Source organism: Poromitra crassiceps, assembly GCF_964638095.1.
Source record: "Poromitra crassiceps genome assembly, chromosome: 2".
In the NCBI taxonomy this organism is placed as follows: Eukaryota; Metazoa; Chordata; class Actinopteri; order Beryciformes; family Melamphaidae; genus Poromitra; species Poromitra crassiceps.
Window position 1 is genome coordinate 13,391,621 of NC_139624.1, and position 12,691 is coordinate 13,404,311.

General features: G+C 45.7%; 1 protein-coding gene across 1 annotated transcript in view; it reads right to left on the reverse strand.

Moving 5' to 3' along the window:
• Positions 1-4,746: 4,746 nt before the first annotated feature.
• The window catches only part of LOC310798410 (NLR family CARD domain-containing protein 3-like), a gene marked incomplete at its 3' end in the record, with an annotated part of 28,936 nt that continues 20,991 nt past the window's right edge, over positions 4,747-12,691 (reverse strand). Inside the window, exon 8 of the mRNA XM_083660960.1 lies at positions 4,747-4,828. Coding sequence (XP_083517086.1) covers positions 4,747-4,828 — 82 coding nt within the window. The remainder of the gene's footprint in view (positions 4,829-12,691) is intronic.

Sequence of the window (12,691 nt, forward strand, 5' to 3'; positions counted from 1 at the left end):
CCTCGAACCTGGGATAAGCCATTACAGGTGGATTAGTCAAGACATCTATTAGATAGTCTAAGGCTTTCTGGTGAGTATCAGTCCACACTATTTTCTGATATGGGGGAGGTTGTCCCATCCTAGCTGGCCGACAGTTGGACTTTGACTTTGAACTTAGAGTTCCATCAGCTGAAAGTAAGTCGTACAGGCTTTTTGCATGGCGAGAGAAATCTTGCACATAGCTTCTGTAATAACCTAGGAAGCCAAGAAGTTTCTGCAGCTCTTTGATGTTTGTAGGGGGTTTTGTTTTGAGCGCCTGCACTGCAGCGACTTCCTTATTATCCATCTTGTAACCCTCAGCTGAGATCACTTTTCCCAGATAACGCACTTCGTTTTTGAACAGATCACATTTATCTGGTCTTAACTTAATTCCCCAGGCTTGCTGACGTTTTAGGACAGACCTCACATCCTCAACATGCTGTGTGAACGTTTTGCTGTAGACCAATACATCATCTAGGTATGGAATACATATTTTGTCCCTGAGACCTTCTAGGTTCTCTTCCATACTGCGCTGGAAAGCTGCGGGTGCGTTTGTGAGGCCAAATGGAATTCTGTTCCATTCGTACAGCTTCCATGGGGTTGTAAAGGCTGTGACTTTCTTGGAGTCCTCACTAATGTTACCCTGATGGTAAGCTTTGCCTTGGTCCAGCACACTGAACCAAGCGTTTCCACCAAGACCATCAAGTATCTCCTGTATTCGCGGTATGGGGTGCCTGTCTGGAATTGTCTTTTTATTAAGCCCCCTGTAGTCTATGCACAGTCTTAGGCTTCCGTCTCTTTTTCTCACGCAAACCACTGCAGATGCATATGGGGAAGTGGATTTGCGGATGAATCCTTTGTTTAACAAGTCCTGGATGTGGGTCTTTACCTCGTCATACAATGCTCGCGGTATGGCATTATATGTTTTGGCTACTGGAATATCATCAGTCAGTGTAATGTCCATTTTTAGATTTTTTATGTGGCCTACATCATCTTTGTGCCTAGCAAATGCACTTGATTCCTCCCTGAGCATTTGTTTTGCTATCACCTGCTGTTCAGTGGTCAAGCGGTCCACATTGACAGGTGGATCCCACAGCTTGTCTTGGGAATCACTCTGTGATTTTTCTGTGGTGGAGTTAGGTGGAATTTGAGGATTTTCAACGACTACTGAATTAACCTGGTTTTCCTCAGAGTACACTGGGTAACAGTCTGTTATCCTCTGTATGCTCCCTATCACCACTTTTCCTGGCATTGTGAGATCATGATGCATGGCATTTCTCACAATGATGTTCACTTTACGTGAGGAGCGAGAAACGTTTACTAGTTGACATGTAATTTCAAGTCCCTCCTCTAAAGAAAGGTTTCCTACAGGTTCAAAGAGCATTTCAGTTTTTATTTTAAGATCTGTTTTGACAGGGCAGCTAATACATTTTGTTTGTCCCCCTGGAACTACAATGGAGGTGCGTCCTGTTTTAACATAGTAACTACCATTCTCATTTGTAGCTCCCTGAATGAGGTTTAGCAGCGCTTCTGCCTTTCCTGATCCTAGTCTCAGTGACTGTCTGAGCAAAGCTACTCTTTCACTGGGCTGAACCTGGTCCTCTCTCTCTCTCATCATTTCCTCGATGGCATTAAAGCCTATTATGGGCTTTTGTACTATTTCCCTGCTCACAAGTACTGGGACTATTACCTCTTCCGGTTTTGTGGTTGTTTTAGCTTTTGGGTCACACAGACTGAGACTAACCTCAACCCAACCCTGAAATGGTATTACTGAACCATTGGCAGCTCTCAAGTCTAGAAGTTCGTCATCACTTAACAAATCACTGATGGGATTGGTTTTTGCCTCTGGTAAATTTTGAGACTTCCATGCTTCACTCATGATGGATACTTGTGCTCCTGTATCCCATAGGGCTTGAGTCTTAACGCTATTCATTTTGCACCATACAAGACACTTTTTGCCTACTAGTTGTGCAACTCGCTTACGTTTTGTACCAGTGTTTTCTAGGTGAGATGATGGGTCTTTATTTTTTACTTTTGATTTCAAAGGTGCTGAAGGCTTAGTGGGCAGTTTTTTCCTTTCCCCTGTACTCGCATACAGATGTACAGGCTCTGTGGGTGAATTCAGTTTTGGGTTTGGGTCATTTTGGGACTTTGATTTTGAGGCTATGACGCATCCCCCTGACACAACCTCCTCCCGTTTCCCGACTGATTCTGTCTCCCGCCTACTCTGCACCCTTTTGCCCAATGTGTGTCACTCCCGCACTTGAAACAATGATTACAGTCACTGTTGTCCTGTTCACATGCTACACATCGTCTCTTTGGCCTCCTGAAAGCATTAGCAGGTGTTTTGGGTGGGTTATTATCACCTGTCTGTCTGCCACGCTGGACAGTTTGCACAAGAGATGCTACTTGGCCTGTGAGCTCCCTAATTGCTGTATTGCTCTCCTCTATTTTTATAAACAGGGTGTTTTCTTTGGTCTGTTTGCTAGGTTTAGCTGAAACAGTGGTTGACAAAGTGTCAGTTTCATCCCCGTTCTTCTCTACTGAGTTCAGACTTGCCCTATGTGTGGCTTTGACAGCGCCTTTAATCTTTTGGGCCGGCTCATTTTCATTATATTGAGCAGTCTGCATTTTCTGTAGCAGCAGCTCGTCACTACTATTCTCATCCTGCAGATACATCCTCATTTCTGCTCTTATGTTATCATTTGACAAGCCTGTCATAATGGACTGAGAGCATTGGCTCTGAACTAACTCCCTGTTGTATTTCAGGCCAGACTGGGCACGCTCAGAAGCAAATAATATTTTTTGCCGCAGGTCAAGTACTCGGACCAGAAAGTCAAGTGCTGTTTCTCCGGGTCCCTGTACAGCTTTTGTCAGTTGTTGGTACAATACTGTTGCATCCTTCTCTGCATAGTGGGCTCTTAATATCTGTCTGAGAGTAGCAAGGGTGAGATCTGTTTTTCCCTCTAAATAACTCCTCAGCTTCAACCCAGGGCTTACAGCACGTATCACTGCCTCCACGATTTCCATGTTGGGATAGCCCTTTCTTATGCCACTTTCAATCTGGTGCTCCAGGCTACTAAAGCTTAAATTGTCTCTTGAGGTTGACTCACCAACATGTCCGTTTATCCTGAAGTCCTTTCTGAAACCACTGGAAGAAGCATAGTAGCCGGTGTTAATGGAATCTCTGCCTCTGTGTTGAGCTCCATCACCCCGCGCTGCTGCTGTCTCCCGTGATGGCTGAAGCGGTGTGCTGCTGTCCTCTCGTTGTCCTCCCGACGCAGGCTGCTGCAGGCGAGCTGTCTCCTCCCCCTCCTCGGTGGTCACAGGTGAAGAGGAAACTGCTGGTGCTCCCGCGCCATCCGTCTCCGCTGGGTTCTCTCGCAGCAGAGCGTCCAGTACATCGCTCAGTTGCAAAAGCGCAGACATGCCCTCGTCTTCCTTCTGCAACAACTCGTCACGCTCGCAAAACTTTATAACGTGCTTCACCAGTGCACGACGAGTTTTGTCCTTAATTGCCTCGTTGTCTCTGCCGGCAATATCGCACTGTTCACAAACTCGGTGTAGTTGCTGTACATTCAGTTCAAGCAACTTTTTTTCAATGTCCATGAGAAACTCTTCTCGGTGCTCCGACATCTTGCTTCAATGTTTTGCACTCGTTATCACTCGGAAAAACAACAAAAACGGCTCGGTGTCTTGAGCTAGACGCAACTGTTAGCAACGATAGCCTAGCTTAGCTTAGCTCTCTAGCTGCTAGCTTGCTAACCTGTTGTCATGCACTGACACACCTCGTGTTTTTCTCCCGTTGGAAAACTCACTCTTCCGCCGTGAAGTACTGCTTTTATCTCGGTGGAACCTCCAAATTGTTACACCACTTACACAGCGACAGCAGTAAAGGTGTAGGAAAATATTAATTTATTACTTCACACGGTCGGCAAGGCTGGCAAAAACTTCTGATGTCTCAAGATACAACCGCATCGAACACACGCTTCTCAAGTCTCTCTCTTACTCGTCTTCTTCTACAGAGGCTTGTAGTGCTATGTCACAGACACCTTACACTGCCACCTACTGGTGAGTGAAAATAAGTGTATCTAACAGAAATCAACAGAAAACTAATGTCAGTCAGTGCACAACATAATAAATCAAAGGGATCTGCATGTATCAAAACAAATGCTTCTTCGACCATTCTTACAGGTGCTACACTAGCCTTCATCGGTTAAAACCATTGTGTATTAAAATAACTGATAACGTAGCTGGAGTAACTCATAAAACATATTTTCTGAACTTACTTCAGTCCCCAACCAACGTTACTTCCTTGCGCACCTTTCTCAAAACAATGTCCATCGATATACGGTCTGCTAGACAGATCAAGCAGTGTCTTCCTACTGTTTTACCAAGAAGTATCTTCTCTTTGTAAACTAGATCTATAAGGTGAAGAGCCTCTCCAGATGACGGCTTGAGACTGGCTGCCACAGCTGTCAATCATCCCTTTTTATATGTCAAATAACTAATTAAAAACACACTGATCAGAAAAATGACCACTTGCACAGGCATTAGCATGAGAATAACTATCTAAAACGATACAAACCACCTTTGGGAAAAGATTATCTAACGTGTACTGTGATTGTTTAATTTGTCCATTTCCCCATCCACTAACATGGGGAGGCGGGCCTTGTGACCTATACTGCAGCGGCTTCACTGAACGGGACCAGGTCCTCAGTCCATCTATTATATGTTGATGGTCAGAACAGACAGCACAACCACAGCGGCGTACATCAACCGCCAGGGGGAGACACGCTCCGCCACACTCCTGGAAATAGCAAGGGATTTGCTGATGTGGTCACAAACACATCTGCTATCCATCAAAGCTCTTTTTATTCCAGGGGTGGAAAATCAAGCCACAGACCTTATGTCACGTGATGGTCCTCATCCAGGAGAATGGAAGTTGGTACCTGATCTAGTGCAAGGAGCAGGGCAGAGGTGGACCTTTTTGCAAGCAAAGAAAATGTGCAATGTCCTCTGTGGTTCTCTCTGAACACATGAGACAAACCCCCTCTAGGGGTAGACGCGTTCTCCCATCAGCCCTGGCCCAAGTCCCTCCTGTATGTCTTCCCTCCTGTCCCCGTGATTTCACATCTCCTAACACAGGTTCAGGAGGACGGCCTATCTTTGATACTGGGAGCACCAGAACGCACGAATGCGTCGTAGTTCCCAACTATGATCCAACTCCTGAGAGGCAGACCGTGGTGACTGCTGAACAGGAGCGTTGGACAAGGCTAGGCCTGTCACCAAATGTGTTATGCAGGGCCTGAATGTGGGCATGGGATTGCAGGATTCATACATATTTTTATTGAATTCCTGCATATTTTGAATTGATAAAGGGGGAATAATCCTGCATTGGATGCGTGAACCCATTTATGTTGGTGCAGAACGTTGCTTTGCATTCAAACGATTGGTGGACGCGTTAGATGGTTACACGACCCGCGGACCAAATTTCACTTCCGTCATAGCACGCTCACTCTGTCCTCTCTCGACACTACTCTCTAGTGTCAGTGATGTTTATGATGAAGAACCTGATATCGATAACGACGTTACTGTAATAGTAAAGTTAATCCTCCCGATGCTGAGTGCCAGTTGATTCAGAGAATGAGGTTAACGATCCTGACACGCAGCACCCGTGCCAGGCGTGATCCTGATTGCTTTCAGCCGTGTGGAGCCGTGTTGAACGTTTGCTGATAAAAAAGTGAGCTTTCATCGACAAACCCGGACGATTTCTATTTCTCTAGAGAGAGAGAGAGAGAGAAACATGAGTGAAACATACAAGTGAGCTGCTGCATTGAGAGTAAGATGCAGCCAGAGGTGTGCAGACATTTTGGGGGCCCTGGGGCGACATTACAGAAACTTCCTAAATTCCAAATCCTATCCTAAATGATTGGTAACCATGGTAATTAGAGTTAGGACTTGATTTAGGAAAACACCCGTTACAGAACAACAGTTCCTAAGTCAATATTCTCATCCTAATTTAAAATGGGAAAAGCGTATTACAGAAGCGTCCCAACTCCCCAAAATCTTAAAAAAGCTCTCCTAACTTTAAGATGCCAGCTATGCTGTCCTAACTAATTTACGCTATTTTCAACTGGAACAACAGCCATCTTGCATCTCGTTATAATTTATATCCTATTTATAGCCTACCTACCTACGTTATGGCTGCGCTGCTATTACATTTGCAAAACCAACAAAATGTCAACAGGCGCAATTTATTTGCCGAGAGGCTCATGCGGGACCCGAATGACGTTTTGCGTTTTGATGACAGAACACTCGTTAATCGATACAGACTGCCCCGGTACATGATACTGCAGCTAGCCGAGGAGCTGAGACCTGTGTTGGAGAGACCGACTATAGGTGACACGGGGCTCTGCCTCTGCCGGTAGTACAACTTGCCCAAATGCACTTCGGTTTTTTGCGAAGGGAGATTTTCAAACTGAAGTGGCCGACATACCCAAAATATCTCAGCCTGCTATGTCACGTAATTTAACTGAGGTAGCAACAGCCATCAGCAATTTGGCTCCTCGGTACATACAATTTCCAAGGGGGAAGGAACGGCAGAGACGGTTTCCGCTATGTTAGCCCATTCCCTCTCTTTCACCTCGCGCGTGAGGGTGGCTGAAACTTTCCAGCCAGCAGGCTACTAGCGCTCCTACTTCCCCCCGCAAGTTGAGAAAGGAGGAGGTGTCTGTTGCTAGTGGTTGCAAGGGTAACAGACAGAAAAGTTGATAACCGATGCTGGATGAGTATTTAGGATTTCCTAACAAGACATAAGATAGGATTTAGCAAGATAAGATAGGATTCCTAAAGTTAGTTAGGATTTGCTTCTGTAATACGAAATCAGAAAAAATCCTATCTTAAACTAGTCCTATCCTAACTTAAGACATAAGATAGGGAGTTTCTGTAATGTGGCCCCAGGTGTATAAGTGAAAAGGGGGAACCCCTCTCATAATAATTTATAAAAAATAAAGTTACATACAGTCAGGCGTGGATTAACACTTGAAGTGCTACTAAAAATATTTGTACACAATTTGAAATCACACAATTTACCAGTGAAATACTGTAATTTATAGATGAATTATGCTATAACTCCTTTTTATTGATACTTATGCTTAAATTAACCCAGTGGCACTCATATTCTGGTTTATTTCAAGAAAAACATTTTGGCTAGTGGAAATTCTAATTGGCTGGTAACTTTAATTGGCTGGTGATCAAAAAAGTTAATTTCAAGCCCTGCAGGGAGATCAGGTGGTGACATGGGAGTGAATGAGAAAATGACCAAATATTGATGGTTAAGACTGAATAATGACATCACTGGCTTCAAACGACCAAAAATTTTAGCCGGCGACTAAGTAAATCCCCCCCAAAGTCTATAAATCCCCCCAAAATCTAATAACCCCCCCTTTCTGAAGAACCTAAAGGGGGAATTCCCCCCTATTTTGCAAAATGAATTTCTCGCCCTGGGTACGACCCTCCTTTATCTCCAAGTCTCTATATAGCTCCTTCAGATCAAGAACTATCTCCTTAGAGGCTTCCTGTCCTCCTCCTCACAGAGACCCCTCTGAGGAGGTGGCACACTGCCTGTGCCCAATACGCACTCTGACACAATATGTTTTACGCACGTCAAAAACCAGGTGGAGACAACAGCTGTTTGTCCACTAAAGAGTCCAGTCACCAGGGGCCGCCCTATCCACACAGCAGCTCTCCCATTGGTTTTGAGATGCTATCACAGAGGCCTATATGGAGACAGGAACCGAGCCCCCACAGGGCATCAGGGCACATTCCACCAGAGCCATGGCCTCCTCCATGGCCCTGTTGAGGAGTATGTCTGTGGCAGACATCTGTGCAGCGGCTTCATGATGGGCCTCAGCTGGTCCCTTCATCCGCTTTTACCTGAGAGATGTCTCAGAGAGCTCTCTGACCCACTCAGTACTGGGAGCACGAGAAAGAAGGTAATACCTCTTTCTATGCTTCTACAAGCACTAAATAGTGCAAACCCTAAACCAAGACAAATGGTGGGGTTTTCTTAACAGGGGTCTTCTTCCTCTAAAGAGGAACTTCCCCTGTCCCTCCTCCTTAAGGAAAGGTTATTAGGGCACAACATGCTTGCCTGGGTACCTTCTCCAGGAGACTATTTATCTCCCTTTCCTCCCGAGTTTCCTGTAGAAAGCAAATGGTGCTTCATGGACATGAAAGGATAGGCTAGAATCTGATTCTCCCTATTATGTCTTAAATGAGTTTTCCCCTTTGAAAACCACACCTGCTCCCCGGGCCCGGCCCGTGAGGATGCTAGGTGGTCCAAAGGGGAATACCCTGCCTGGTCACCCCAGCCTCTGAAAGGGCGGAGCCAATAGAATATAAACAAAGGTTTGAAAGTAAACCATAGATATTGGCGCAGCCCTTTCAGATCTGGGCACACTGCTCCACAGAATAGTGAAGAAAAATGACTATTTTGGGAGCAGAACGATGTGAGCGCCTGCCTTATATACCCCACATGCTGCCCTCAAGGGGAGTGATGTGCAAGGGGGCGTGGCCATGGTTGGTGACAGCAAGTAGAAACAATCTTCAGTCATCGCTGACGTGAGGGATTATTATCCAACATGCACAGCCTCTGAAAGAGCTGCGTCAATATCTATAAACTATGGTTTACAATAAAACCTTTGTTCTGCTGCTGAGTTGGACAAAGGGAGCAGCATTATGTATTATTTTGAACACCATATGGATATTGGAATACATGATTGTATTTTCAAAATGTAACATTTTATATCGGGAGGTTATACGGCATTGGTGATGTTGTCGTGGTTTCTTGTCAAATATTTTCAGGGCTTGTTTATGAAGAGACTCAAGCAGCTTTAGGGATGTCTTATGACCAACATGTCATACAATAGGAGAAATGAGAAAAAATAATTGTGTTTAAAAAGATCTTGGATGCCACAGTAGTGAGCGAGTTTCTGATCTGTCTGAAATTGTCTAGATTATATTTCAGTGTTTGGCTGATCTTCCTTATATGCTTTTTAACACGTTGACTGCCAACAACGAGTTGAGTCGTCAAACACAATCCAGCTGTTCACTGCCAACGACGACTTGAGTCGTCAAACTGTTTTTTCAGTGGTTTCCACTAGGTGAGGCCCTTGGGCAATAGGTGAATGTGGATCCGACCTCTCCCGCTGCCCCGGAAGTACTCTAACAAAGATTTCTATATAAGGAAGGCGGGCTCCTTTGATCAGCGTGGGTGTAGGTAAGTTTGAGATATAGAGCGAGACAGCATTACATAGCGATTTATTATACATAGAGAATTTCAGCAATTTAGCGTCAGATTTAGAGCGAGTTGGTTAGCGTAGTTGATTTAGTTTGTAGTTGTTAGTACAGTAGTAGTGTTTAGTATAGTCTTCATAGTAGACTTAGTTTAGATACTTAGTTCGCGCGTAGTTACAGTTAGTGTTCATTGTAGTTAGCTTAGCACATTTAGCCTTAGCGTAAGTTCATTTTAGTATTTAGCCTTTATTCTAGTTCAGTTTATTCTAGTTCAGTTTGATCGAGTTGGTAGCCGGTAGATTAGCCTTATTTCAGTTCAGTTTGAGCTAGTCGTAGCAGTAGTTGTTTTATTTCAGTTTAGTTGGGAGCGGGTGGCGTGTTTGTGCCATGCCGGCCAAACGCAAGCGGTCTTCGGCGGCCACACGCAAGCGATCGGCCGATCAGAGATCACTGCTTGATTTCTTTTCCGTCCGAAACGAGCTTGTGCCGGAGACCGATTCCGAGGTCTCGGATGATGAACGGGGTGAGCCTCTGGATGTCGCGGTTGCGGCTGCTGGACTGACTGAGTCCGAGTCGAGTGACATCACGTCTTCCCCAGACGTGGAGGACTCTGAAGATGAGTGGGCCCCATCCAGGAGCGAAGGTCCACAGAGCAGTGGTAAGACGATGTTTGAGATGACTTGTGTAACTTGTGTAAATGTAATTACTATGACTGTACAAAAGCCAGCAGTCAGTCAATTCATTTTACTGAATTTCAGACTCTGAAGATGAGCCTGAAGCAGCCAGCTGTAGCGGTACAGCACCTGGTGCCACAGCCTCTAGTGCCAGGAAAATGGGTAAGAGCACACTTCAGAATCAGGTTTATTTTCACATCACAGGTTCCAGCCAGAATTCCAGAAATTCTAGAACTCCAGAATTCAGTACCACACATATAAAAAACACTATTTTATGGTAATTATGTATTTCTATAATTTGCAGATGGAGCTGGAAGTGGGACACGTCCTCGGCCTGCAGGTCCTGAGTGGTGTGGCGTTGACTGGGAGCCAACCCACATCCCATTCACAGCAGAACCGGGTCCTCATAGTGGTGGTGCTGCTCAACCAGTGGAGTTCTTCCAGCTCTTCCTGGACGATGAGCTGCTCCAGGCCATTGTAGCACAAACTAACTTGTATGCTCATCAGTGCATCAGTCAGGTGAGCGAGGCTCTGCCACATTCAAGGCTTGGGAGGTGGAAGGACACTGATGTGGCAGAAATCAAGAGCTTCTTGGGACTGTACTTCCTCACTGGGATCGTGCAGAAGCCTGAACTGTCCATGTACTGGACCACAAATGAAGTGACTGCTACCCCCCACTTCCCCAGAACCATGTCTCGCAACCGCTTTCAGCTCCTGACACGATTCCTCCATTTCTCTAACAATTTTGATGTTGATGGTGCAGACAGGTTGTACAAGGTCCGGCCAGTATTGAATGACCTGTTAGGGAAGTTCAGAGCCATGTTGACACCAAGTCAAAACATTAGTATTGATGAGGGGATGCTCCTGTGGCGTGGGCGGTTGGCCTTCAAGGTGTACAACCCACAGAAACCCATAAAGTATGGGATAAAATCATACATCCTCTGTGACTCCCAGACAGGTTACTGCTACAGCATGAAGCCCTACTGTGGTGAGCGGTCCACCCTAGGCGAGACAGTGGAGTTCCTCCTCGGGGACTTGGCAGGGCAGGGGTACCATTTATACATGGACAACTACTACAACTCTGTTGGAATGTGTGCACAGCTGCTGGAGTGTCAGACACATGTCTGTGGCACTCTGAGGAGGAACAGGGGCGAGCCACCTGCTACAAAGGTTACCAACCACACCGTGAAGCTGGGGGAAACTGTCATGCGCCACAATGGTGGCACCATGGTTCTGGCCTGGCGAGACAAGCGCATCGTCAAAATGGTTTCCACGCTGCACGATGACATGATGGAGACGGTGCAGGTCAGGCAGAAAGGCAGCAGAGAGAGGGTCCCACATGCAAAACCCAAGTGCGTTGTAGACTACAACAAGTACATGAATGGGGTAGACAGATTGGACCAGAACATTGCCTACTATCCCTTTGCCAGGAAGACATCCAGGTGGCCATTCAAGTTTGTCATGTACATGTTTCAAATGTCTTTTTATAACGCCTTTGTGCTGTACAAAGCTAAACACCCAGCTAAACGCCAGAGAAAGTGTAAAACATTGATGGCTTTCATCCTGAGTGTTGTCACTGCATGGACCAGACCTGTGGTGGAGGAGGAGGTGGGGGCTGGGGTGGAGGAGGAGGAGGTGGGGGCTGGGGTGGAGGAGGAGGTGGGGGCTGGGGTGGGGGAGGAGGTGGGGGCTGGGGTGTGGGAGGAGGTGGGGGCTGGGGTGGGGGGTGGCGGGGAGGAGGTGGGGGGTGGGGGGGAGGGCAGTGACCAACCTGCAACCAGGCCGGGCCGGGCACCATACCTGGACCCTCCAAGCAGGCTGGATGTCGATCTAGCGGGCCATTACATGGCCATGTATCCAGCCTCACTCAAAAAAGCTGGCCCAACGAGGAGGTGTAGAGTTTGTACAGAGCTTGGTATTAGAAGCGAGACACGCTACCGTTGTGTCGAATGTAATGTCCCATTACACAGGGCTGCCTGCTATGAGGTGTACCACTCAGAGAGGAACCGTGCTCGGTGGCACAAGTAGGCATGGGTCGTAAAAAAAAAAAAAAAACTGCCTGTTTTTGATGCTCTTTGTTTGATTGTTTGCTAGCTAGCAGGAATACATAAAAAGCACCTGCCGATTTTCATGTAACTTTGTGGATGGGTGTAACATGGGCCAAGGAAGTACCCATTACATTTTGGAGCAGTTCTGGATTCGGTGTACGAGCCCAAACCGGTTTGATCACGAACCGAAAAAAACAATAAAAAAAAAAAACATGTAAAAAAAAAAAAAAAGCTGAGTGACCTGTGGTCTGCTGTTGTTTTGTATTTATTTTGACATTTATTTATTTTATTATGGTATTATTCCTCCATTATTGAAAACAACTATTGTTCAGATGTCTGATGTCTCACTGATGGCAAAAATAAATGGTTAAAGTGACTTTTCTGCCTGTTTGATTGAATTTCACAAAACTGCGATTATCTCAGCTTTCTGCCTCAGACACTGAAAACCATGCTGTACTCAACGGCTAATATCTACATAACTACTAACTCTACAAACTAACTCTTTTAGACAGAGAAAGTACACATTCTATTAGTACTTTTGAGATATTGTATGTTCACCAAGTCCAAGCAGAAAAGAATCCTCGGCTCTTGTAAAATGAGCCAGAATCCTCAAAAAACGCCTTGGCAGAAGCTACCTACAGCAAGAAAAAA